At 46.9% G+C, this 25,317-nt stretch overlaps 1 protein-coding gene across 1 annotated transcript in view; it reads right to left on the reverse strand.

The window, feature by feature from the left end:
- INTS1 (integrator complex subunit 1) overlaps positions 1–25,317 on the reverse strand; it is a 28,066-nt gene continuing 2,749 nt past the window's right edge. Inside the window, exons 5-47 of the mRNA XM_010003342.1 lie at positions 24,527–24,686; positions 24,093–24,198; positions 23,643–23,829; positions 23,359–23,504; positions 22,921–23,062; positions 22,478–22,654; positions 22,120–22,228; positions 21,461–21,581; positions 20,742–20,819; positions 20,083–20,240; positions 18,780–18,876; positions 18,280–18,371; positions 17,914–17,974; positions 17,334–17,531; positions 16,952–17,081; positions 16,587–16,766; positions 16,346–16,495; positions 15,606–15,785; positions 15,317–15,421; positions 14,938–15,105; positions 14,481–14,592; positions 13,877–14,038; positions 12,799–12,945; positions 12,328–12,426; positions 11,851–11,975; positions 10,937–11,191; positions 10,130–10,289; positions 9,386–9,526; positions 8,803–8,983; positions 8,596–8,719; positions 7,980–8,098; positions 6,841–6,928; positions 5,969–6,195; positions 4,998–5,121; positions 4,423–4,556; positions 3,846–4,038; positions 3,451–3,578; positions 2,873–2,985; positions 2,197–2,310; positions 1,403–1,473; positions 770–861; positions 544–653; positions 1–116 (exon numbers count right to left, since the gene is read on the reverse strand). Coding sequence (XP_010001644.1) covers positions 1–116; positions 544–653; positions 770–861; positions 1,403–1,473; positions 2,197–2,310; positions 2,873–2,985; positions 3,451–3,578; positions 3,846–4,038; positions 4,423–4,556; positions 4,998–5,121; positions 5,969–6,195; positions 6,841–6,928; positions 7,980–8,098; positions 8,596–8,719; positions 8,803–8,983; positions 9,386–9,526; positions 10,130–10,289; positions 10,937–11,191; positions 11,851–11,975; positions 12,328–12,426; positions 12,799–12,945; positions 13,877–14,038; positions 14,481–14,592; positions 14,938–15,105; positions 15,317–15,421; positions 15,606–15,785; positions 16,346–16,495; positions 16,587–16,766; positions 16,952–17,081; positions 17,334–17,531; positions 17,914–17,974; positions 18,280–18,371; positions 18,780–18,876; positions 20,083–20,240; positions 20,742–20,819; positions 21,461–21,581; positions 22,120–22,228; positions 22,478–22,654; positions 22,921–23,062; positions 23,359–23,504; positions 23,643–23,829; positions 24,093–24,198; positions 24,527–24,686 — 5,880 coding nt within the window. The remainder of the gene's footprint in view (positions 117–543; positions 654–769; positions 862–1,402; positions 1,474–2,196; positions 2,311–2,872; positions 2,986–3,450; positions 3,579–3,845; positions 4,039–4,422; positions 4,557–4,997; positions 5,122–5,968; positions 6,196–6,840; positions 6,929–7,979; positions 8,099–8,595; positions 8,720–8,802; positions 8,984–9,385; positions 9,527–10,129; positions 10,290–10,936; positions 11,192–11,850; positions 11,976–12,327; positions 12,427–12,798; positions 12,946–13,876; positions 14,039–14,480; positions 14,593–14,937; positions 15,106–15,316; positions 15,422–15,605; positions 15,786–16,345; positions 16,496–16,586; positions 16,767–16,951; positions 17,082–17,333; positions 17,532–17,913; positions 17,975–18,279; positions 18,372–18,779; positions 18,877–20,082; positions 20,241–20,741; positions 20,820–21,460; positions 21,582–22,119; positions 22,229–22,477; positions 22,655–22,920; positions 23,063–23,358; positions 23,505–23,642; positions 23,830–24,092; positions 24,199–24,526; positions 24,687–25,317) is intronic.

The following is a 25,317-nucleotide window of genomic DNA, read 5'->3' on the forward strand; positions in this document are numbered from 1 at the left end:
TCATATCATGGCCTCCATGTGCAGAACCTTCAAGGCCTCTGAGATCTGAGAGCTGGTGTCTATCTGGCCGTACATCCCCACCAGGAAGGCCCTGTGCAGTAACACTGCTGCGTGCTCTGTGAAACAGAAATGAGGACATGAGGACAGACCCCAAGGCTCTGATGTACAGACCCGAGCAATCCACCAACAAACACTGGGATGAACATTCGCAGCTGTGCAAGAAATTCCCTCCTTCCTTAAGAACATGGCACAATCCACCCTCTAATAGCTTAATGGGTATGTGACTATGTGAGGGATCCCTTTGGCGAAAATCCCAAGGGAGCAAATATACTTGAAGGAAGGCTCCCCTGCCTCTATGGCAAAGCTCCCCTGTGATGCTCAGACCAAAGCTGCTATTGATACAGATCACCCACGTGTTCAATGGCCTGGTCTAGGCAACACTGACCCTTAGCAACTTTCCAGGGAGGCTGTTCCCAGCACAGGAACCCAGCTTTGATCCTTGCAAACCCAAGCATGCACCAAAGGTGGCAGATACCAACTTACCTTGGCAAAGGAGGGTGTATTCTGGCAGGTTCCTCAGTGCTGTCTGCACCACCTCAAAGTCTCGGCTGCCGAGGCAGTACATGAAGGTGGGAAGGAAGTCTGCAGCAATGCTGGGAGTAAAACAGGACAGCGTCAGTACAGTCCAGATCACCATCAACAGGTGTGCAAGATGAGCAGCCAGTGCCCACCAGTGACTTCAGAGAGCCTAAGTTCCAGTGGTCCTCACCTGGGGTTGTTCTGGATGGAGCGCAAAGCCAGGCTGAAGGCCAGGTTTCGGCAGGACTCCTCTGATGAGCTCATCAGCTTCTGGAGGTTTGTCTGGAATAAAATGCACAAATTAGGAACACAGGGCCATCCAGGGAGCACAGGCTCCTCAAACACGCATCACTACCCCTCTAGCACCAATCCAGCCCAACACACATCCAGCAGGTATTGGCTGAACAAGGAAATCCCTTCTCTGTAAGAAAGATCATCCTGTTTCCGAATACTTTCAAACGCCCTCTGTAATCTTGTTCCACGTGGGACAGCTGAATTTTCCTTAGGCTCCAGTGTCTGACACAGCTGTTCTGCTCTCCCCATACTCCAATTCTGGGCAAAGGACAGAGGGTTAACTCTTCCTCTGACATTAAGAGAGGTTAAAGTGGATGATGGCAGACCCAGTATACAATGGAGAGATGACAGCAGGGAACTAAATACTGTCTGCTCTCAGAAGACCTAACTGAAGATAAATTTATCCTAATATGCTGCAACAACCACCCAAAAAGCAGAGGAAGGAGAGGACTTGAGCTGGCTATTCAACACTGCCTCTGGTGAAAAGAATCTCCTCCTTCCAGTCACAGTTTGAGACACTAATACTCACAGCAAAAAAGGAGAGAATTTCTGGCCTCCGTCTGGACATTTCATCAATGTCTGTCAGCACCTCCAAGATGTCTAGTGGAAGACAGAGGTTGAAAGGGGTGACTGAAATTTACCGATCCAGCAAAGCATCTTTTTCTTTTTTCCTACAAATTCTATCTCCCAAGCAGTCAGGTTTTCCCACCTGCACACAGAACTAGAGTAACAAAGGCATTCTTCAAAAAGGAAGAGAACAGGTCAGTCACGTGCCAGATCAGCACATTCCCCCCTGCCCAGAGGCCACCAGCACTATCATTTATAGGCAGGTGAAGGAGTGGAGTGTGAGGTTTCAATTTTAGAACACCTTCTGTAATGGAAACTTCTTCACAGAAAGCCTCTTCTAGTAAGTGTCCAGGCAGGGTTATTTCCCCCTATTTCTAGTGCAGAAGGAAAACTGTCACCCCAATACCACAACTTAGGTCTGAACTGCTGGACACCTGTGATTTCAGAAGACCTTGGAAAAGTAGTATGTTGTTCCCATATGCCAGGTTAACATTATTTCTTCCATGAAGGCCATTTGGGGATTTATAACAAAATCCTGCTTCTCATCACTTCAATATTTTTATAACATTAAAAAAATGGCATTCCTATCAGCACTCCAGACCTGGCTCAATGTGAAATGCAGTGCTACATCCTCATTGCTGGAGACTTCCAAAGACAAGACTGAAACAGGAAACTAGCCTGTAGCTGACAGAGAAGGGTTGGCATCTGTCTGCGTTTGTCCTGTGTCTTTAAACAGCTCTGCAAGTCCACACTTACCCTCAACCGTTTGGCCTCTGGAGAGCCTCTTCATATATGGGGCCATCTCAGCTGGAGTAAGAGGAGTGAAGAGAGACACACTGACCAGGGGCAGAGAGCCAGCTGCTGCTTCATCTGGGAAGAGAGAGAGAGCAGGGCACTCCTGACAGTCTGGGAAGTTTTAACAGGGAGACAGTCCAGTATTCCCCACCAAAATAGTGGTGAGGCATGAGCCAACCAGCAATGCTATAAAATTATTCCTAGCTCACACTGTCTGTAGCCTCACTGCAACTTCTGGTACTCCCCTTCCAGAGAAGAAACTTTTCTGAGCTGTTTTAATACTGAATAATTTTCCCATGCAAGTTATGAAGAAAAACAGTGGAGAAGTGGATGTACCCTTAAGAGTCTCTTAACAGGTCAGTCCTGAAATGCATCTGAGGAAGATCCACAACAATGAAAGTTGCCCTTGTTAAGAGCTGTTGTGCTGCTCCAGTAGTGGTACCACTGACAGGAAAACACTTTAACCCACCCCAGATACTGGTTCCAAATTGCTGAGTACACAAGTGCCCCTCTCCACTCTAAACACCCTTCTGCTGGGCATTTACAAGAACGAGCACAGGCCATAAAAGCATCTGTGCTCCAAAACAAACTGCAGGTTCACCAGCTGGGATAACTCTTCCCTGCACTCAAGACTCACCATCCTTCTCTTCATCAGAGCCCCTCTCCAAGATGCCACTTTTACTTGGCAGACTCAGCCCAGCCAGGAGGGACTTCAACATTGCTAGGTCACTGTTGTCAGATGACAAGTCACTGGGGGAAGAGATGGCATGTTTACTTTCAATAGCAATAGGGGCATAAGGACAAGTACATATAAGAGCACACTAAAACACAGTTTCTCAGAAGCAGAAACAAAGTTTTTCCTTTCATTGTAACTGGAACTCAAATGCATTTTTACCCCACATCTGCAGGTCGGACCCTGCAGCCAACACTCAGGGAAAAGACCCTCCTGCTGACTCTCTGGAAATGACTGCAAGGCTCTACAATGTCTCAACAGGACACTTAGGCCATTAAGAGAGTTGAAATCACCTTTTGACTTCCTTGGTCTCACCTATAAAAAGGAATATGCTGCTCACCTCAATACTTAAGGAAGCTAAGGCTGAAAATGTGCCATATTGACAGCGATTTTACCAGAATTTTTCTGTTTTATCTTTAATTAGCTCATATCAGCCTGACTGGGTAAGCTCTCTGTGAGCTAAATGGAGTAAGGAAGCTTACTGGAGTGGATCTGAGTGCTTCTGCAAGAAGGAGACAGCAGCCTGGGCATTGCATGTGATGTACTTGTGGATAAACTGGACAAACTTGCTGATGAAGGCAGCCAGGTGCCGTGAGGATTTCCTGTAGTTCTGAGAAAGGATCAAGAAGAGCAGAGTTAAGAAAAAAAAAAAAAAGTGATGCACTGCCCCATCCTGCACCTCTGGGGACCAGGGAGTAGCTTCTTGATCTCCTGCCTGCTCTTTAAGCTGTTCAAGGGACTCGATATACTTTTTTGTTCTTAAGTACATAAAGGTTTTCCCTTCAAACAGGAGAGCTGGACTGGCCCTGTATGACATGAGCTTCTCCCTCTAGTGGCTGGCAGCCCGCAAGTGGTCGGGGAGCAGGGACTTTCCTACCAGCAGCAGACGGATGAAGGACAGGAGACAGTCCCATAGTGCCGCCTGGTGCTCGTTGTGGAAGACCTGCGGCTGGAGCAGCTCTAGGATCCCCAGGACGTGGATGAAGAAGGTCAAGTGATTCTGCTGCCTGAACTCCTGGAAATTGAGGTGAACACGGCCGTGCAGCAGTGCTGCGATCATCGGCAAGTGCCTGAAACGCCAAACAGAGGAAAATCCAGATGTAGCCTCTTCCTAGAAGCAGTTATAGGTTGTTACACTTCAGTTCCTGGAAGGAAGCATCCCCTGTCCTCTCTTAGGGTTCTGGATTTGATCCCTGTATCCACAGAATCAGCAAGCCCCATTTCCCACCCATATTCTGTGCTCTTGTGTCAAAGAGGTCCATTTCCAGACAGACACAGAAGCAAGAGGTGCTGCCTCATTTTAAGAGATAGGACTTGGCTGCCCTTTCTTTTGACCTCTGTCCTCAAATGTGGATTCTGTCAAAATCATCAGGATTGCTGCAAGTTTGTTCCCCCGCTAGAACAAGGGTGAATGCTTTTCAATAAACACAGAGGGTGAAAGGAGAGAGTGGTACCTAAGAAGCAGGATGGGATGAGCCACAGCCAGCTTCCTGCAGGCCATATTGGCATCCCACACACGGCTTTCTGATGACTTGGAGTCACTGGTGTCTGCAAGGAGGTTAATGAATCTGTGAACCAGGGCATCGAGCTAGAAGAAAAGCAATGAGTAATCAGTTCAGAAGTTTAAGGTGCAATCAAGCCCCTGGCTCTTCAGCAGTGTTTCCCAATTCCTTTCCAACTACAGAGGGGGTTAACAGAAATTATTTTCAAGTAGAATCTGTGAGCAGATGCAATGTTCCAGCTGGCATGGGATCTGAAGTCCACAGTCCCTACAGACATCAAAGCACCATCAGACGCCTGCACACTTGTGCTTTACAGAAGCCTTTGGCACATGAAAGCTTATGCAGCTTATACTATTTTACAGAAGGACACTACAAAATAAACCACACCTAAACTCTCTGCTCCTGAGAAAGGAGCCAAAGTGACACAGGAAGGTTTTGCCCATCCTCTCCTGTTAGACTGGGCCATCAAGGTGGCATCTACCCCAGGTGCACAACTGGAAAGGGCTTCCCTGTGCCTCTAATTTTACCTTGCAAGTGCTGCTGTCTTTGGCTCCTTCACTGGCAAGAAGCATCTCAGGCATAGGCACAAGGAGCTCAGGTAGTTGCAGGTATATCTGAAGCAGAAGGTCCTGGCAGCATTTTCCCACGGAGCTGAAGAAAAAAGGGACAGGTCAGCCACTGGTTACTATCTTAGTTCAACTAGCAAACATCCCAGACCCATCAGATTAGTAACAGCCTTCCTGCATATGGCAAACATGTGAAAGAGCCACCACTGATCTCAATCAGTTTATTCAATCTTTGCTTCTTTTGAACTACTCAAATTATTCACAGTCCACAGGGATCCATCCAGAGCCTAAGGAGATCAATCTTTAGGCCATATGCAGTTAGAGAACTGCAGTTGCAGTTACAAAGGGGCACAGGCCAAGAAAGCTCTGCTTACATCTCCAGTGAAGAGTTCCTGTGTGTGGTGCTCACAGTCATCCCCATCCCATTTAGGAAAGTGGTCAAAAGGACAACTACTCAGCCTGTTCTCTCCACACCTACCATACACAGATCCCTGGTATAGCCTGTACTGGGACGCAGTACAAGGCAATGGCAGCTGAGATTATTCAGCATCTTTTCTAACACCCCCATAAGCAAGGTTAGAATTAGATCAGCTCGTTTCACTGACACAAATGCACCATCATCCTGTTCTTCCCCCAGTGCTAACGCGGCTGTTAGAAAACAATCTAGAATCCATTGAGCTTTGAGAGTAATCATAACAGTCAGAAGCAGGAAGCATTATAAGCAGTGATTCAAGGAATAGGTGGACAAGCAATACCATGTTAGGAACAGGTAATTCTAAATAACCATCGACTTAAAAAAAAGAGACAAGAGAAAAGTACAGCAAGCCTTTTGTCCTGAAGTCTTATAAGCAAAAATACCTTGAACTAACCTTTTCAAAGTAATCTTCGTAACTACAACTTGAGTAGATAGTGCTCCCCATTTTCAACCTCACCTGCTTCCCCACTGCTGGATGCAGCCAGTCAGATACTCCGTTACTTTCTTGATGCTCTCAAGGTCCCCATGAGAACAACTGAGCAACAAAGGCAGTCGAGACTGGATGAGTGTGCAGGAGGCCTCCTCTGTGTTCTGCTGCCTGGTTTCTGCTTCAGCCAAAATCAGCTCCACCATGCTAATCAATTCTGATGCCTTCAGGTGGAGCACAAATTCCTCACGGCGCTTCTATAATGCAAGAGAACACTGGAAATGAATCCCAGCTGAATTCCTAGATCTTTAGTTCCTTCTATAGCCACACTTTACCCAACTGGAATAAAACTCTTAGAACTAGACTTCAGAATTGCCCCATATGTAGAGCTGTGAAAGCATGCATTACAGCCCCAAATGAAATCTCTTTATTCCTCTTCTACTTCTGAACTCATTTACTTCAACTCAGCATGTGCAATGGGACAGAAACCATAACTCAGTCACCAAACCAAAGAAATCTTTCTGTGGAAAAGATACAACCCCCTTTTCTAGGTGAAATGGGAATTATCACACACTGGGTTTTTAGCTTGCTCACCACTGCAGCCTGTGCTTAGATGTTTAACAGATATTGTGGCAACTGCTGCAGGAGCTGCAGAGCAAATGCCAAGTGGGCAAACTTATGTGTGTTCATATCAGCTTTTTGGACTCAAAACTGTCACTGTAATATGTAATATAACAGAGCAGCTAAGTAACCAGCTGAGGTACCAGCATCATACTTGGCAGGCTGCACCTGTATCACTCCAGCCACCTCTTGGGCTGTGGAAAAAAAAAATAATCAGGCATTGTTACAGCATCACTTCTTACTCCATCCAGAGAGGTATCTTGGAAGAACTGAGCCACTACCTGAGGAGTTCTTTGGTCCCTTCCCTGCCAGATCCGAGGAATGTGGATACAGGCCCACAAGAAATCCAAGGATGCAGTTGGGTCAAACCTGCCAGAAGACAGAAGACGACAGATTTACAATCAGTCATCATAGCCCTCAGGCAGCACAAAACACATAGCAGTGTCTCTAAACATCATGAGAACTGTGAAGAAAGGAACATCTGCAAATGTAAGAACAGGATCTATTAAGTCCCAAGAAGGGGCTTGGTTCTCTTCCCAGATTATGACTAAATATTTGTTGCAATAAACGCTGCACAGGGTATGGAGCTGAACAAATGGCATTCAGCAAGAGTGTGACAGCTACATAGAGTCTTGCACCATAAGGGCAGAAGTTGGTCATCAACCCAGTTGGTACAATCCTGACCTTACTGTCCCTGTGTACAGAACATCCTATCCTGGATTGCAGAAATTAATGGAATTGTTAGTAAGCAAGAGATCAGTAACAAAATAATAAGCAAGCTGAAATACTGATAGCTTTAGAAGTCTTGCTAGCTTAGTCATGTCCTGAGTTACTACGATTAGGTGTCAGCATTTCCTGGTCTATAAGTGAAACAAGTTTAAACAAGATAGTACTGCAGTGGCACCTCAGTACCTGAAAGCAATGTACAGAAGGTGAGAGCAATGTACAGAAGCTGAGAACTAGGGCTGCTCTTTGAAACTGGGAGCCTGGTGCCAGGAAGGGGTTGGAGAAAGACTGGTAATGGAGTTTAGCACAACCAAAAGATCCAGCAGAGGCTGCCCAGGAACATCCGTCAGTTCACTATCCAAGCCATCTTTCAAACCCCATGTTCATAAAGATTATCAACAAGGGCAATGCTAGATGGATTACCCAGTGATTAGCACTTCCTGTTTAGAGCACAGCCAAATCTTTATGTGCTGCTTCCATCAAACAGCAGGTAGTATTTATATCAAGGTACACAAATCAGCATGACTGAAATCAGCATCCTTCTCACAAAGCCTGCTTTTGGCTGGGTTACATCTCCTGGCAGATGCCTCATGGAACATGGCAGCTCTTGTTCTCAGCTTCTGTTTGTTCTCTCTCAGACACAACAAGTCTCCCAACTCAACACCCCTTGCTAGGCCCAAAAAACAAGACTCACCTTTGCTCCCTGTTTCTGCACAGCAGCAGCCTGATGCACTGGTGCAGTGTGGTCCAGCTGGACTGGTGAGTGAGAAGAGCCAAGAGATACGGGCGGAAGGAGGGCACCTGAGAACCTGCCTGGAAGGACCAAACAAGGAAGAGATGTATAAACAGGTCCTTGCTGCAAGGCAGGATATAAGGTGTCTGTTACAGAAGGCTGACATTCCAGGCAGACAGCAAAGACAACACCTGGATTTACAATCTGCAGTACTTTCTAACAGAAGGTGGCATCAGCTGAGAAATTCAGTTTTAGTGTTAGCTCTGGCATAGCTGCTTCTCTGTCTGCAAAAATACCAGTGACAATACAGCTGGCTGGGCTGTTATGGAACTATGTTGTGTCTGCAGTGCACTCTGCAGTCCTGAAAAGAGCTCAGCTGGAGAGATGCAAAGATAAGGTGAAACATAAGCCTTGCACTGAGAAGGATGCACCAGAATCCTTCTCCTAGTCAGCCTGTGTGCTGCTTTGGAACTGGAAGAACATGCAGCCAAACACAAAATTGCCCTGTTTTCAGGTGCAGGTCAGTAACCCAGAAAGTTGTTTTAGCACAGTAGTCTCTTTACCCAACAACTCTTACTTTGTTCCAGGAGAACAGTAGCTTCTGCTGGAGATCAGGGCAGCTGCTGATCACCTCTGGATCCAGCATCTCCAGCCAGTCATTAAGAAGGCCAGAGGAGGGCCCTAGCCAAGCAGCTTCAGTACTGAGGAGAAAACAAAGCCAGTATCAGTGGTGGCACCACAAACCCAGACCTACCAGTGAGTTCCTGTTATTGCCCAGGCTCACCTGCAACTGTCCGGCTCCTTCTTCACTGGTGTTTCTTCTTTGTCCTGGAGCAACAAGGAGCTCACCACAGCAATGGGATTCATGGCAGGAAACCTGGTAGTGGTCTCAACAGTAGCTGAGAAGAGGACAGTCAGGAGTTCCTCCAAGTATGGAGAGTGAGTTTCAATCAGACCTTGAAGGACTAGCAGGAGAAAGAGGCCACTCATTAATTTCATGATGTAGTGGAAGCTATGGAAGCTTGCAAGGATATCATGAAAGGAATCAGTCCAGCATTCCTGAAAGCCTGACTTGGTAGGGAAGAGAGAAGCTGTTTTTATCTGGGATAGTCAGCTTCCATTTCTCATTGTTAGTGGCAACCAACAGTTTGCTGAGAGACTTAATCCCAGTTCCACACCTCAGTTTAATAATCCACATACAAGTGCAGGGGAAGGAGCTGGTACAAGATAAGAACAAATTTAGATCACATTATCTGGTCCAGGTAGAAGGCAGCTTCCCACAGCCTGCACACTAGGCACCCCTTTGCTGGGCTGGAAGTTCAAACCTGCTGCTGCACCAGGGAAGGAGAGCAGAAGGACAGCCCTACCTTTGCTGATGAGCTCTGGCTCCGCGTTACACTTCTCTCCTGACTTCAGGGTTGCAATGATGGCACGGACTGTGGAGCTGATCAAGTCAGGGTCATGATGGAAAGTCAGAGCTTCTGTGAGGTGCAGGAAACCACCTCGAACTGCAAAGAAATCACAGCATTGGCATCCCAGGGCCAAGCCAGCCTCCACATCAGGCTTCTCTTCCACAGAAGCTCCATGTGGATCCAAGGCACAACTACTCAAACATACTACACTGAACAGCCATTTTACTCCCACCAAAACCTCTGACAGCTCTTCTGCATGTTCCAGGGACATGTGGTTAAGAAAAAAACCTAAAACCACAAACCCATTTCCATGCCCAAGCTCTCAGTTATAGACTCTACCTCCCAACATGTGGCAGATGACTCTACAAGTCATGATGTGACCTTGCTCCAGAGCATTCTTCCATGCTCATCTTCCAGGTTTACAACTAGCACAGAACTCCTGGACTGAGCAATTGGACTTTTTCTCTGGAAGATCTGCTGTTTGTTGAGATGCTACCATGTATCTACTGCAAAGCCCCCAGTGCCAAATCACTTATCTGAATCCTCATGGAGTTTATATAGTACAGCACAAACCCTCTCTTTACTCCTAAGAACACCTGCCTAAAAGGCAGCCCACCCCACTTTCTGGTCTAGGTCCTGTTTTGTTTCTGTCCCTTTCTTGTCCCACTCCGAGTCCCATAAGATGCACAATGCCACTACCATCGTTGATCCTGTGCTTTGAGGAGTACTGCACAGCAAAGGCCTTCAGCTGAGCACGCAGAGGACCATCTTCCACTGCAGGGTTCTCCAGCCACTGCAGCATCTGCATGAGGACTTTGAAGAAGAGCGAGGAGAAGGCAGTGTCCTGTGGTGTGCAGCGCTGGGGAGAACAGCAAAAGACTTGCTTATACACATTTCAAGCATACAACAAAGATAGCAAGAAAGGTGCAGACAGTGGCACGTGCTGCCAGGAACACATAAAACACACCTACTCTGTTGGATAGTAGCTCACTCAAATCAAGGCAGAAGCTTTTAGTGTACAAGGCAGAAGACTCTGTCACACACACAATACTTCTCCCAGCACAACTAGGAGGAACTTCATGCTTGCTTTCATCATGATGAAAGGAATGAAATATTTCATTGAATAACCTGCAGCCTACTCTGAAGATTTAAGGAATTACAGACTTCAGCTCTCAAGTTGTCTGCAAATGACCTGGCTTGCAAGACATGTTCATGCTACAAAACAGCACAGACTGGAGAACCTCAAACCAACAGAGACCCATAGCTGCCAATGCAGACTAGGCATAGTACACTGTACAGATGCCCCAGTTCCCAGTGCTTGGCTAATGTGGCCAACCTGCATCCAGATGCCTATGTCCAGGTAGCTGGAATCCCTCTTGTGTCAGGCTCCCACGTTTCATTTCCAGCATGACACAGGTAGAGGGCCCACACGCAGCAAAGCAGGTGCACCGCAGGCTTCACTACCTCCTCACCCCTCTGTTAAACACTATCCCTTGGAGGGCTCACCTGATACTGGTGGAGCTGGCGCATCAGCGGGCAGGAGATGAAGTGGTTCCGATGCATTGCCATCACCAAGGCCCCACTGTGGGGCGAGTTGAGCAGGGCAGCCACTGCCTGCAGCAGCCGTGCCGTGAGCCCGGGCACCTGTGCGCTCCCCTGCCGGATGCGCGCCAGCTCCTGCCCCAGGGCCTGCTGCAGCGCCAGGGCCAGCGGGCGCAGGTTGGAGTTCTGCCATCGCGGGTCTGGGGTCAGTGGGAAAAGCTGGCAGGATACAGAAGGAAGCATGTTTATGAGAGCGTGTGGAAGGACTTGCTACACCATAAACACCCTGAGACTGAGCACTGCTTTACCTCGGGTGATCACCCTGACTGCGGGCTGACTGGAACCTTCCGAGAGCTTTCTCTGTGTTTTAGCGCCTGGTACAAGAACAGGCACAGATGCAACCTCAACGTGGATACCAACACTAAGACTAGGGGGGAATCACCATACTACTCAAATACAGGCAACCAATTTGGCCAGTTAATTCCCCCTTCTGGAGTCAGTGGAGAGAGGGAGGCTCTGTGAGCAGACACAAGCCAGAACACAAACGCTGTTTACACACAGCTTTGCCACCAAGGCCCTGCGAGCATTTCACAAATCCTCCATCCACTGCTGAGAGGAAAGGCACTATACACAGAACAAACAAGATGCAGAAACAGTAACATGCTAGTAGGCACTGACAGTATGAGGCATGATCAAAAGCCACATCATGTTCAAACTACAAGAAAAACAAATCCTTCCAGTATCAATTCCAAGCAGCACCATCTCGCTGCCTGCAAACACCACAGGAGAAAGGGGTTGGAAGATACAAGTATAGGAGAAATGGGTTTTGTAAAACTTCTGCAAGGAAGTAGCTGATCAGCTAGAAATTATACCAGTACCTGCAGAAAGATGCCTGCTAGATCATCGTCTGGGCCCAGAACTCGGACTTGGCTTAAGGCCCGGATTCGGCTCTGGCCTTGAGAGCTCTCAGGACTAGATTTTGACCTTGCAGTCTCAGCACTGTCTGCAAGAGGAATAGAAAAAAAGAAAAACGTTATGGTCACTAGCATCTAGATTCTCAACACAGAATCACCTTCAGCTGTAGTCTCTAACTACCAAGGAATTCAGTAGCTTTCCTCTCAGCCTTTCTCCCAGCCAAACAAAATGTATTTTTCCGTATCACTCAGAATTGAAGTACACTCCAAGAATACTGGAATTTCTCCCTTCACCAGGATCAAAAAAACATGAGCAAGAATTGGCTGATATATTGCAACATAACCCCTTTTGAAGACAGCTCTTTCTGTCCCTCTCAACAATGGAGGAAGGAAGTTTGGAAGATGACTGATATTTGAAAGTTAGGCTATCCCAGGCAGTACCTCGGCGAGCCGGTAAGGATGCAGTGAGCAGGGAGTGGAAAGTCTGGCCTCCTGTTGCTCCTCTCTCATGTTGAACCTCCACAAGGTGAGCCATATAGTCTGAAAAAGGAGAAGACATGACCACATCATCATCTTGACCTGTTTAGTAACGCACAACAGAATCGGATGCTGTTTGTACAGCTCCCATAGTGAATTCAAAAACATGATTGTTTTAGGCCTTTTCTTTTACAAGTTAAGTCTCCAAATTTTAGACTCTACAATGCAATCCAGAAAATCCTTCTCTACTTAAGAAAATCCAGCCAAGGACCATCCAGACAAGCTCTGGGGAGGTGTCTACAGTGACAACAGGCTGCCAAAGCAGCCTGTGCAGTGTCTGCAGAACTAGTTTGGATTTTTCCAAGGAAATCAAAGGAGATACTCATGAAAATTGTTCAAGTAAAATACATAGTCAGCCTCATATGAAGCTCTTACTCTTGTCCATGATGTTCTGCTCCAGTGTCTGTGGGTCATGAGATACTGCCTGGTCCAGGTACTGCAGAAGTTTGCTCATGCTGGAAACTGGGATTCCAAAGGACTGAACAAAGAGAAGCAGCTGCTGTGGCTCCAGGTCCTGTAAGGCTGAAATGCACAAACACTGAATTCTCAGACCTCTGAATGGCTCAGAGAGGGTCATCTTTATTACCTGATCTTTGTGCTTTTGGATGAACCAACACTGACATGTGAATGACAGGGTGCAGAGAGCCCAAAGCCAGAAATCTGACAGCTGCCTACCATGCTCCTTTGCACTGCAAATCATTGCCTTCTTATTGCATCTTCCAGTTAATTCACTCACTGGGTAATTTGATCTTCTGCTTAATTTGATCAAAACCTCAGGAACCAAATAATTTGTATTAAAAAAATAACTTCCACCCTATCTGCCGATGGCTGCAGGCAGGAATTATTGAATAATTCAATCACTGGCTATAGAAAACTGTCATTTAATTAGTAAAAAAGGGATGAAAGCTCTGAGTATCAAGAAAAAAGAGCACTGAGGAGCTGTGTAAGGACAAAAGAACTACAGCTCTAGCTCACGTCATTCAGACACTGCTCTCCACATTGCAAGCACACCGTGTCCTCTGGAAGCAGTGCTGTGCTTGTTCTGGTGACAGTGTAGCTTAATTCAATCTGAATTCTTTTAACAAAGATGGGATCAAGGACGGGACATGAGGTTGTATCTGTTCTCAAACCCTTGGTACATGAACTACATCTAGTGGCTGAGTAGGGACATCTTACAACAGTCCCTGCTCAGAACCAGCTGATATGCTGACATCCCTAAGGGACGCAGCAAAGAATCTGTTGTATATTTAGACTCTGATTACTACAAAACCCAGAGGTTTGTTGCTTTCTGTATCCAAGCTTGCTGCTCAGCTGCAGCATCTTCAGTGACTGATGGCCCCACCCAAAGGCATCCAAGTAGGAGGGCTGGGCCCAGAGAACTTGACCAGGGAAGCCTCTCCATTTCCTTTCAGAAGGAAGGTCTGAAACCCCGACAAACATCCCAGAGGCTCACCTGCATCCACAAGACGTGGGACCTCAGAGCGGATCATGCGCAGCTTTAGCCAGTCGGGGAGCAGCAGAGCCTCCTCGGAGGTGTCAACCAGAAAAGCAGTAGGAAGGGGCTTTTTCTCTGGGAACCAGATATCCAGCAGGGTATAAAAATCACCATCCCCTGCTAAAGAGTGAATACAAAGTTATCGTCCATGTTCATAAGCACCTAGAACACCCTAACCCTTCTCTCTACAAGTAAATGCACAAGAACACTTTCATGCTCAGAAGTCAGAAACAACTTGGGAATAAACACCATCAAGTGGAAATGTGAGCAACATATCTGAGTCCCCAGTTCTCACACAACAAGAAGTCTCCCAGCCCTTGTTTAGCAGGGAGGAAACACACTCATTTTAGTATTTCCTGCTGTCTGCAGAAGGCAAAAAAATCAGCTTGCAAAATCCTTCACCCTCTGCACCTTTATTCTGATAGATCTTACACACAAATACTGCAAGGAACGAGTCTGAGTAGAAGGATTAACAGCAGCCTAACCTGTTAAAAGATGGAAAAGTAAAAGTCCTCTGTATTGTCCATGACCCTTTGAATACTTCATAGCATACTTTACTAACCTTGAGGTGGTCCTAGTGTCAGGAGAATAACCATGGCATGAACAACAAGGATGTGCATGGTGGCTGTTTCCCCACTAGTCCAACGAAGGAACACCTGATCCTGGGACTCTGACTAGAAAAAGGGAGAAAAAAACAGGATGAACAAAAGTGAGGCGAGAAAGGCGAATGAGACCTGCAAGATGCAGATGAAAAGAGAACATGAGAATGGACAAATTTGGTCAGATCAAAGTTCCAACTAGCTCAGTATTTCCAAAAGTGGTCATAAAAGATGCTTAAGAAAAAGTTATAAAAGCTTTTTATGTACCCGCACAATTTGCTCTGGTATTTGCCAAACTCCAAACAGGTAATTCTTGAACCAGATGTTGTTTCTACATACTCAGTAACCCACAACAGGCTTCCCTCTTGTCAGGTTGTCCAGTTTCTTCTACCTGCTTAAGGCAGGCAGAGAGGCACTCACCCAGCTGTACACCTCCTCGCCCTCCTTGCTCTGGCGCATGCGTTTGATGTAGCGGGAAAAGATGGAAAGGAGAGCCACGAGCACAGCATCTGACTCAGCACAGTAGGAGAGCTTGGAGAAGAGGTGAGACATGATGGTAGAGCGTTCCACTATGAGTCGGGCCACATCCTGCAAGAGAAAAAAATCCATAAGGTCTTCACTGAACAACACAGCCAGTTCCCCCTGCTTCATTGCATCACACTCTCCAGTTTCCATCATCATCCCAGTTAACACCACCAGTCAAAAGTAGAAACATCACAGCGTGGAAACCACCACTGTCCTGAGACATGCCAGCTGTCCTTCATCTTGGTCCCTCTGCCCTGGCAACCTGGCCTCTCACCAGAGCCAGGTCATTGTGCTGTCCCTGCTCCTCCACTGGGGCGTGCTGGGAGAGGTACACCAGGTAAGCACTGATGGTCTGGGGATCTGTCTCCATGTGGATGGCCTAGAATGAGAATTTCTCTCATTAAAAATGACGATTTATTGAAGCACCAGCATAAGAAAAATTCTTTTGCAAGCATATCAACACATCAATACTGCACCCACACACAGTTTGCTCAGCTTTGTTTTAGCATGAGTAGGACAAAGAATAAGCTAATCCCTCACCCCTTCCAGCCACCAACACCCACCTGCTGCAAGGCCAGGGCTGTTGTTGCTCTCACACTGTCAAACAGTGGCAGCCTGGGGAGGTCTCTCAGCAGCCACTGACATCCCTGCAGCAGCTCAGAATCACCAGAGTCTTCTTCCATGGGGTGATCTTTCTCCTCTCCATCACGCAGTCCCCCTTCTGACAGCACCAAGGACAGGCCCTGCAGAAGTGACATGGATGCAGCTGTTGCTTTTGAAGCCGCAGCTGGACTAGTTTCATACTAGGGAATATCATAGAAACAAGCTTCAAACATCACAGAACATCCAAAAGCAGCACACAACAGGTTTCATATCTCATATAATGTGCTTCCTTGACAGCTACCCTGCATGAAGTTTCAGTCTTCTCTAAGCAAAATCTTTTTGAGCTCTCTGCAATCCTGCTTGCCTTGACTATGCTCTAGAGCACCAGGCACTCACTCATTTACATTCCCCACAGAAAAGGCTGCTGCCAAATGCTCCATGTAGCACACGACCTGCTGAGTCTACACCTGAACTTCACAGGAAACAAGAGCTGGATTTTGCTATCTTAAGAAAAATACTGTTTGGCTGTTGAACCAAGAAGGCTTCTGAGCTGCAGGGAGTAGAAGTGTATTTGATGGAGAAGGAGACAAGTTACTGAAGAAGGATGTGAAACAATTCCACTGTACTGGCTCTGAATTCATGAGAATCTGGGACTCTGCCCTCAGCTTATGACAAACCCTAGTCAGGATTTTTTTCTCACCTTCATGGCCAAGACCCGTGAGGCCACTTGGGAGGAACTCAGGCGTCGTAGGAAATAGTCAAGCACCTCACAGGTTGTCTGTTCATCTGCTTTGGGACCCAACAGCAGGTCTTGCAATCGTCCAAGCAACTGTCTTTGTTTCTGTTGTCTCTGTAGAGGAAGCAGTTGGCCTTTCCAGTGAAATCAAATCCAGGACACACAGGAAGTAGGTAACAGAACCGATCCCCAGAAGACTACTCACTTGGCGTTTCTTGGCACGCTGCTCCTTACTCTCACCCTCCTCCTCTTCTTCACCTGAAGTGGATTCATCAGCAGCATCATGAAGCAGGAACTCACAAAGGCACTGCACAGGTAGGACATCCAAGGAGCCCTCACTGGACTGAACCAGATCTGCCAGCCAAGGCATTGACTGTGATGAGGCCTAGGAAGCAGAAGAGTGACAATGCAAGGTCAGCAGAACAAAGATGCAACACACTGACCGTTTAATTCCTGAGCAGTAAACCACCTTCCCTGACTCCTCTTTAGCTTCCTTTTGCCCCTCACTCTGCTCAATTTCAGAGACAAGAGATCAGATCCCAACACAACCAAGTGAACAATGGAGCCCACCTGTCTTTGAATGATGTTGAGAAGAAAGTCGGGATGACGACTGCGACACAGGAGGTGGCCCAAGCGAAGAGACTGATTCAGGCTTTTTACCTGCTCCAGGACATGGGGTGGAGGTCTGCGTGGGGGGCCCCTGCCAGAGGAACAAGAAGTTATCCACAGGCAGTCTTGCTTTCACTCTGTGGGGGGTCACTCAGTTCAGTAGCACATGGGGGCTACATGCAGGTGGCAACAGAAGGACAAGGACCAAATGTGACACATATTATCCAGGCTACCAAACCCAGGGCACTTCTTGGCCACATCAACCACCCTATGAGCAATAGGCTTTCCTGACTAGCATTAACTGGGATTTCCTGATGGCACCAGACTGCAGAAGGCTACTTACTGAGGGTCCAGACTCGTAAGCTGGGACAGCAAGAGGCTGCTGCTCTCTGTAATTGTCTGTTTTGTGGATGCAGCAGCCAGATGACCCTCAAATGCAAGAATCTCCTGTTTTTCTCTCTGGGAGATTTGAAGTTCACGATTAATCATCTCTGTGCGTGTCTCCTCATCCGTCAGGGTACATTGAGGATAGGAATAATTGCTGAGAAAATAAATGTAAAAAGAAAATGGTTACCTTGGCCTGTTCAAAACTCACAAACCACAGTCAGACAGTCCTCAGGACATCAGCTCCATCAGACAACATAGAGAAAAACAATGCAGCTTCTCAACATGGCCAGGGAGACAGAGTCCTTTTCAGCAAGACACACCACAGCCATCCCTCCATTTTTCTCAGCTTCATTCTCTTGCTTATAATACTTCTACTGGGGGAAGGCAACTTTACCACTCTAACTGAAGCTGTTGCTGTCAGCCAGCTTATTTTACACCAGTCCCACTGGAAAGGAAGGAGCCAGCTGGCACAAGCTGCATTCAGAAATGTGTTTTTGGTGGCCTATTCAATTCTGTAGGGATTTAAGCATACTAACTTGGTCATGACCATTTCCATGAGCATCTTTAGAGAGGGGTACTCCTCCCATGCAGCCAGACCTGCAGCAGAGAAGAATAATCAGGGATACAGGAAAAAAAAGTGAGGGTCTTTACATATATATTCTAACACACTCCAAGGTAGGGAGACACACCAGCTCCCTTTGGAACAGCTCACCACCCTTAAAAGCACAGACACATGCTTATCCAAACCCACACTGCATTTTTGCACACACAGTAATATGCAGTTAGTTAACTGCAGTTACCTCACCAGCACACACCTTGAACACAGGCAACCAACTTCAGCAGACAGCACCCTGGCCATGTTTTGCAGCAGAACTAGTATCCTGTAAGATGCCCACACTCACCAATGTTTTCAGGATTGAATGCAGCCACTACAAGCAGGAGAGGCCAGGCTTTCCAGTAGAGGGTAGAAATAGCTAGATTTGGAGGCTGGTACCTGCAAAAGCCATCAACAGATACAAATGGTTGGGTCTGGTCACTTAAAGCCATATTAAGACTGTTCTCCTTAACCATGCACTGTTTAGATTCAGCCACACCAGTTCAGTGGTTTCCAAAAAAAGAAAAAAAACAAAGCCTCTCTCAGGAAGGACAGCAGGGTTCAGGTGAAAGTTTCTAGAGCAGAAAGGTCAGAGTGCTTGCAGAAGAAAGTCCATTCCATGACTCAGGGCTTAATTGCCCTGGAGAAATTTCCACCTGAACACAACATTGAAAATGTTTCCCCATGGGTTTTTTTTTAATTACAAATTGTAATAAGGAAAAGCATCTTAAAATCTGTGAGCTAAGATTGTTAGTGACAAGCTGAAAATGAGCCAGACCACAAGATGGTCTGTGTGCTGAGCCTTACCCTGGGGGCAGCTGGATGTTCTCTGGATGGTGATAAGTGCACAGATTCAACACCGCATCGATCAGCTGGATTCTTTCTACCCTCAGGACCTCAACATCTGGAGGAGGAGAAGAAAAGACTAAGCACATTATTGACCTGTCTTATGTGGCTGGAAGTCCTTTCAGAAAAGCATCACAGTATAACAAAAATTTTACTTCAAGCAACTATGTTATTGTTGGCTACTGCTCATGATATTACAGGAACAAAATCCAGGACCACTTAAAAAGCAGCAACACTTAAAAAAACCCTTCAAGTCAATATATAAGGGTATTGAGCTTTTCAGCTGCAATTTGGTTTAAATTCTTAAGGGCAGCTTGGTTTGGGTTTTTTGTCCCCCTGAATGCATCCAATATGATACCTGTAATCTTTTTCAGAACTCACACTCCTTCAAGTAAGCAATGAATCTGCTCAGAACTTCTGGGGCTCAGAGGAACCAAAAATGCATTTTAACTTTGTTGCAATTTTGCAGACTTGCTCTAACTTAACTCTGAGTCTTCCAGTATTTGAAATGGTGCAGCATTTAAAATGCTGCTCTGAGAGGCTGGACACATTTTCCCAGGATATTCAACTGCAAAGCTTAGTTCCTGCTGCTTGCACTGGCCATGTCTGGACTCTGCTATTAACCAGTCAGTGCTAAGAGCACATAAGATGCTTTCCAATCTAAGGGACAACCCCTCAACTCTGACACAAACACACAGCTCAACTTGGATTGACATACTCTCTAAGGACCCAGGAATTTGGACAAATGCTGAATGAATTCATAAAAGGGTAAGAGTTAAGGCTGCTTTTGTAACTGCTATTCTGTAGCAGTGTTTGAGTAATGGAATTGGGAGGGGTGTAAAATACATGGGTTAGTTTACTTTAGCTTCCAATCCTTTCATTTTTGCATGGCCTAAAAATTTCTGTTATTTTCATAGTATGCATAAAGGACTGAACTGAGTTTAAAAATGCTATCTCAAAACTTTGAGTGCTTATTCACAGTCCTTCATCCTCAACACAACCAGTAATTTCCCCAACACTCCACGACAGAAAATGCGTAACAGAAACAAACAGTAGGAGAAAATAAGAAGCTCCTCTAGTGAGAAAGCAACAGCAATACATGTCTGGCTTTGAACCAAAGGCTTAACCACCAGGACTAAAACATGCCTCAGATGATGCAAAGGCTCTTTGGTGTGTGGTAGGAGCTGCCTCAGCCCTGGGTGGCCATAAGAGGACGTGTAGGCAGAAGGAACCACTCGCTGGCTGGAGCTTTGCGCAGTCTTACCATCCGCCTGCACGGCCGCCGCCCGCTTCACCAAGTGGTCAGCGAGCTCCATGGCATCTGCAGGGCCCAGAGGAAGGTCCCGCGACAAACCGATCACCAGGATCCGCATCAGGGTGTCCTCAAGGATGGGCACCTCAGAGCAGAGGCGAAGGAAGAAGCTGCACAAGACATGAGACATCAGTCATACTTCTTTGGACAGCAGAATGAAGGTTCCTGAAAACCTTCGCAAATGCCAGAGCTCATCCAAGCAGAAGATAAATCACAGCTTAGTTTACAACCCCTTCCCTGGTCTCCACCTCCAAGTGCAACTACCTGCCACAAATTGTTACATGGAATATTGCTTGTCACCCTGTACCTCTGCACTTTGGCCTGCTTGAGCCTGAGCTCCCCAGTACAAACCACACACTGCAGGGCTGCTCTTCTCCCAGTTACAGCATCAAGATCTGAACAGCTTGGCACAGGGAACAGGAATGAAGGAGGAAGAGGAACAGATAGAGAATGGAGCAACATCACTCAGTTTTAAGGCAATGTAGCAGAGGAAGAAAATCTAAGCACAGTTCCAAGCCCTTCCAACACAGAGCTATGTAAGGAACACCAGAGAACACCAATTCCTCTTTCTCCAGCTCCTGTACCCAGCTACAGGTGGGGCACACACTCACTTGCGGTCGCTCTCAGGGGGCCAGTTGTCCCATTTGTAGTAGGTTTCTGGCTGTTCTGTGAAGAGCACCTTGTGGAGGCTGTGGAGATGAAGCAGACAGTAAGTAAACACCACCTGTGTGAGGCTCAACAACACATTCAACAGTCTCACCAAACTCCTGCTAATTCTTCCCATCCCCCACATGAAGGAGCCCTCTCAGATATAGCTGGTTTAAATCACAACACAGAGGGATACACAGTATGGGGACACACTTACACTTCCAGTGAACACATCTCATACACTAATTCTGGCTTGAGCTGCCTCAGTAATGCCTTGGACCAGACCTCAGGATACAACCAGAAGAAGGCAGAGGAGACAGAACTATCTACAGACCCACCAACCCTACAGCCTGAAAAAGCATGTCAGACAAAAAGGAACAAGGGGTCCACAGGGATCACACTTGGTCAGGTAACTGGAAATTCACTATTGGTTGACCCAGATAATACAAACAATAAATATTTTCCATTATAATTTATTTCTGTAAAAAGGATGTATCTGCAGGAATCCCTGAGAGGAAAACAGCCCCAGCCTGAACCCTGCTAAAACACTGGGTCTGCTCCCTGTCTGGTAAGGGGAAAGAAATCTAACCAAACCCTGGCACATGCATGGTTTTCATAATGTGATACACTGTTGGGAAAGGAACTGGTTATGCACAGCCAGTCACGAGGCTGACTCTCTTACCAGTGCACATAGTCCTTGGGAGCCAGCTTGCTGATAGATGGAACCACCGTGTGAAGCCACCAGACAGCATCCCGCTGGATAGCGGCGATTTGGTTCTGGAAAGAGCGCAGCACTTCCAGGTCTGTAAAACAGTCAGGTTACAAACTACACACCTATCAGAACCCTTACACACCCAAGCAGGAGAAGGTGGCTGCTTCAAGAGCAAACAGTGACTAGGACTCTGAAGTGTCAACAGTAAACCAGGGAGAGGTAAATCAGCCACCAGCCCTGACAACACATGTGCTTCACAGTGACATGCACTGCAACACCACCCTGAGATGCAGCACAGACAAATCAACTGTGAGAAGATGACATCTGGGCAGTCACTTCAGTGCCATCCCAAAGGCCTGTCTGCTCAGCATGAGGAACTTGGTAATCCCTACAGCTGCCCCCCTAGACACAGTTCCCTTTCCTCAGGCTGCAGCCACTGCCTCCACTGATACCAGAAGCACCCATCCATGCAAATGCCACATCTCCCAGTTCTGTCAGTCTCAGGATGACAGGAAGCATCCCCAGGCCTCTATTCAGCATTAACCCTAGCTGCAATGTTCCTCCAGCTTCAGGGGGAGATATCTGCCAAGCTGCCCATCTTTGGAGGGAACCCAGGTTGTTCTGCTTACTCTTTTTCTCTCCTTTGTCCCAAGCAATTCCAGCCTCCTTCACCTGGGCTGTGATACCAAGCATCATGGAGACAGCTAGCAAATCAGTTATGTGGATGACAAACCGCTCCTTAGAAGAAAAAAAGTGGTGAGTTGAGTCAGCAATAGCCAAAGGTGCCTTCTGGAAAAGTCTTTTGTCAAAATTTACAATCATGGATGTTTGCAAATGGAATATGAAAGCCCTGCTATTAGGTGAGACACACACATACTGACTGACTCAGATAAAGAGCAAAAGAAAGAATAGCCAGAAAAAGAGATCTAGAAGAGCCCAGAACAGCACTGGTACAACCAGCAACACAGGGGTCAAGCAAAGTGGTACCTTGAATTCCATTTCTGCATACTGGGCTTCCTTCCGTTCCTGCATGAGGCCCAGGCAGAAGGCCTGGAAGTTGATCTCATGCTTTGTCTGTTTGATGATCTCTCGTAACAGAGCCCGAGAAGCCCGCAAGTAGTCATCCTTGGTAGTCAGAAGATCCTGGAACACCATTGCTAGGTACTGAGGCCATAGAGAGAGAAAACTTTCAGTGCCTTGAAATGTATTGGCATCCACAAAATGAAAAGGCACAAGGGAACAAGGCAGGTGGTGTGGTTTCTCATGAAACTTCATGACCACAAGAACTAGAACCTAGTTCTAGCTCCCAGAACGTGGAAGCTAGAAAATGCCTGTGCATGTTTATTCCTGACAGAACAAGCATCCAGCCAGCTCAATCCTTCAGGCAGAGGGCTGGGATCACCCTCAGTCACACAGGACACTGCTCCTACCTTTGGAGCCTGCTCAGAGCTATGCTGAAGCACAGTGTACAGGATCTGCATGTTGTTGGGATTTCTTGCATTTGATAGTTCGTTGAAAATCACAAACTTAATTGTGGTGCCCAGGTTATCCCTGTGTGCATTCAGCAGTTCTCTGCAAGGGAAGACCAGAGGCAGAGTTGGTTTGGTTGCAGCTAGACCCACTGTTTTGATTTCTGTTTGAAGAACACACATATAACACACAAAGGTGAAGAGGAAAGAGCAGCAGACATCCACAGCTATGTCAAAGGATTACTAAAGTCAATGAAAGTCATGTAAATATTACACAGAACACCCCATGGTCCAACCTGGTATTAAAACCACTGTGCTGAGACACTGAGACCACTGAGGCCCTGGGCACATCTCCCAGAGTGCCTTCTCTTTCCGTCACAGACCCAGCCACTCACCTACCTGACACACAGCATGTAGTGGTTGAGGAGAACTTTCGGCTTGAGACGAATTTTGATCAGGTTAGAGATAACTTCCATGTCCTCAGAGCTGTGGGTGTTGCAGTTCATACAGACTGACATCAGCAAGTCCTGAGCTGGCTTGGTCAACTGCAGAGGAGCAACAGAAAGGCTAGAGCCACCTGCCATCACAGATCAGAAATGTAACTGCCACACAGTATGTGGCCCTCCTGGCTGGATTCCACGCCAGGTCCAGAAGAGTTGTGCTTCAACAGCTTCTGTCCTTACCTTTGGGTTCTGCAGCCACATCTCCAGCCTCTGCACAGCCATCTGCCGCACCTCCTTGTAGCCACAGGTGGCTGTCAGCAGCCGCAGCAGGTTCCTGGAGACGTTGTCCATCGGCTGGCGCCGGTTCAGTTGGTCTCGCAGCATGTCCAGGACATATTCCTCCACACTCTCTGCAAGGTCTTCATACCTGGGCCACACAAACTACACTTTATTCACTTCCACACAAGCCAGCTTGGTCACATTCTACTGTGTCCAGAGAGCAGCACCCTTTCTAGCTCATGGTATGTGTTGCAAACAAACAAGCAAACAACAAAATCTACTATTTTTTCCTGGAACCAACTGTACCCGATGCTCACCACCCTCTAGCAAGCACAGAGAGGGATGCTCCCCTGCAAGAGTGGGTGAGCACAGACAGATCTGCCAGGAGAAGAGGAATAAGAGACTCGGTACCTGGGCATGAGCTGGCCCTCCTGCTCGGGGCTCATTTTTTCCTCTGCAATCAGCAGCTCACTCTGGCTGTCCTCCTCCTCCGTCATGGAAGGGTGTGGGCTACTCCCTAGGATAGACCAGCACGTGTCATAGGACAACTCTTCTTTCTAGGGATCACTCATTCAGCTTCTCTCAAGGATCCCCTTCAGCAACACTGAAGGAGGCACTAGTTGCCTCCTCACACTGTATCACATGCAGGCATGTTCTCAAAGCCTCTTTCACTGCCTTCCCTCAAACACCCCTGAGAGATAAAAGAACCCCAAAGATGAAAAGCAACACCTGGAACTCAAAGGCTGGTATATGTGACCATCCAGTAACAAACTTCTCACCAGCCAATAAATTCAGACTCCATCCTCTCCTACCCCTTTGTTTCCACTTCCTGAACATCTTCTTACCAGCACTAAGGTCCCCTCCACTACGTCCAACTTCCCCATGCAAGAGCATGCTCTTAGGAGGCATCTTGGTGTTAAAAGCTGTTTGGATGTTATCCACAAAGGTCTTGCAGTGAGGGCTGTCCACCCAGATCCGCTCCCCAAGTGAGTCCTCAATGTAAACCTGCAGGAGAGAATGCAAATCACTCCCAAGCCTTATTATTTTAACCATTTAATCAAAGGTATATTTGCAAGGTTCCCCGGTTTTTATTTATTTTCAATATACAGCTGGAAAGTAGGAAACTAGCTTAACCATGGCATGGATGAGAAGCAGACCAGATGTCTGCAGGTAAGCCACATAAAAGCTAAAAAACAAACCACTACATCCCAAGCTCCAGTGAGGACTGACCCTCTCGAGCAGCAAAGCTGACTGTGCTTTAGAAAAGATTTTACAACAACTTCTGCCATCAAAATATAGAAACTGGTCTTTGAAAAGCTTAGCCTTTTTAAATTAATGGGCTGTTTTAATCCTTATAGACCAACTAGAAAGCAAGAAGTCTCTGTGACACATATCAAAACAGATTGTCAAAGGCATCTCAGAAAAGAGCAGATGAGGCAACAAAAGGTGATGGAGGCCACAGCACTTCCAACAGCCACTGGAGGTTCTTCTTTAAAAAAAAAGGTTCTGGTTTTCTCTCTGTCAATACAGCACAGGCCCAGTCACCAATTACTGCCTCCTCCAGCTGCATCCCCCACAGGGGCCAGACAACAAGCCACTGGAAACCCCCTTCCCCTGCAGCAGGGATAAATACTCT

Source organism: Chaetura pelagica, unplaced genomic scaffold (genome assembly GCF_000747805.2).
Source record: "Chaetura pelagica isolate M959 unplaced genomic scaffold, ChaPel_1.0 scaffold138, whole genome shotgun sequence".
NCBI lineage: Eukaryota > Metazoa > Chordata > Aves > Apodiformes > Apodidae > Chaetura > Chaetura pelagica.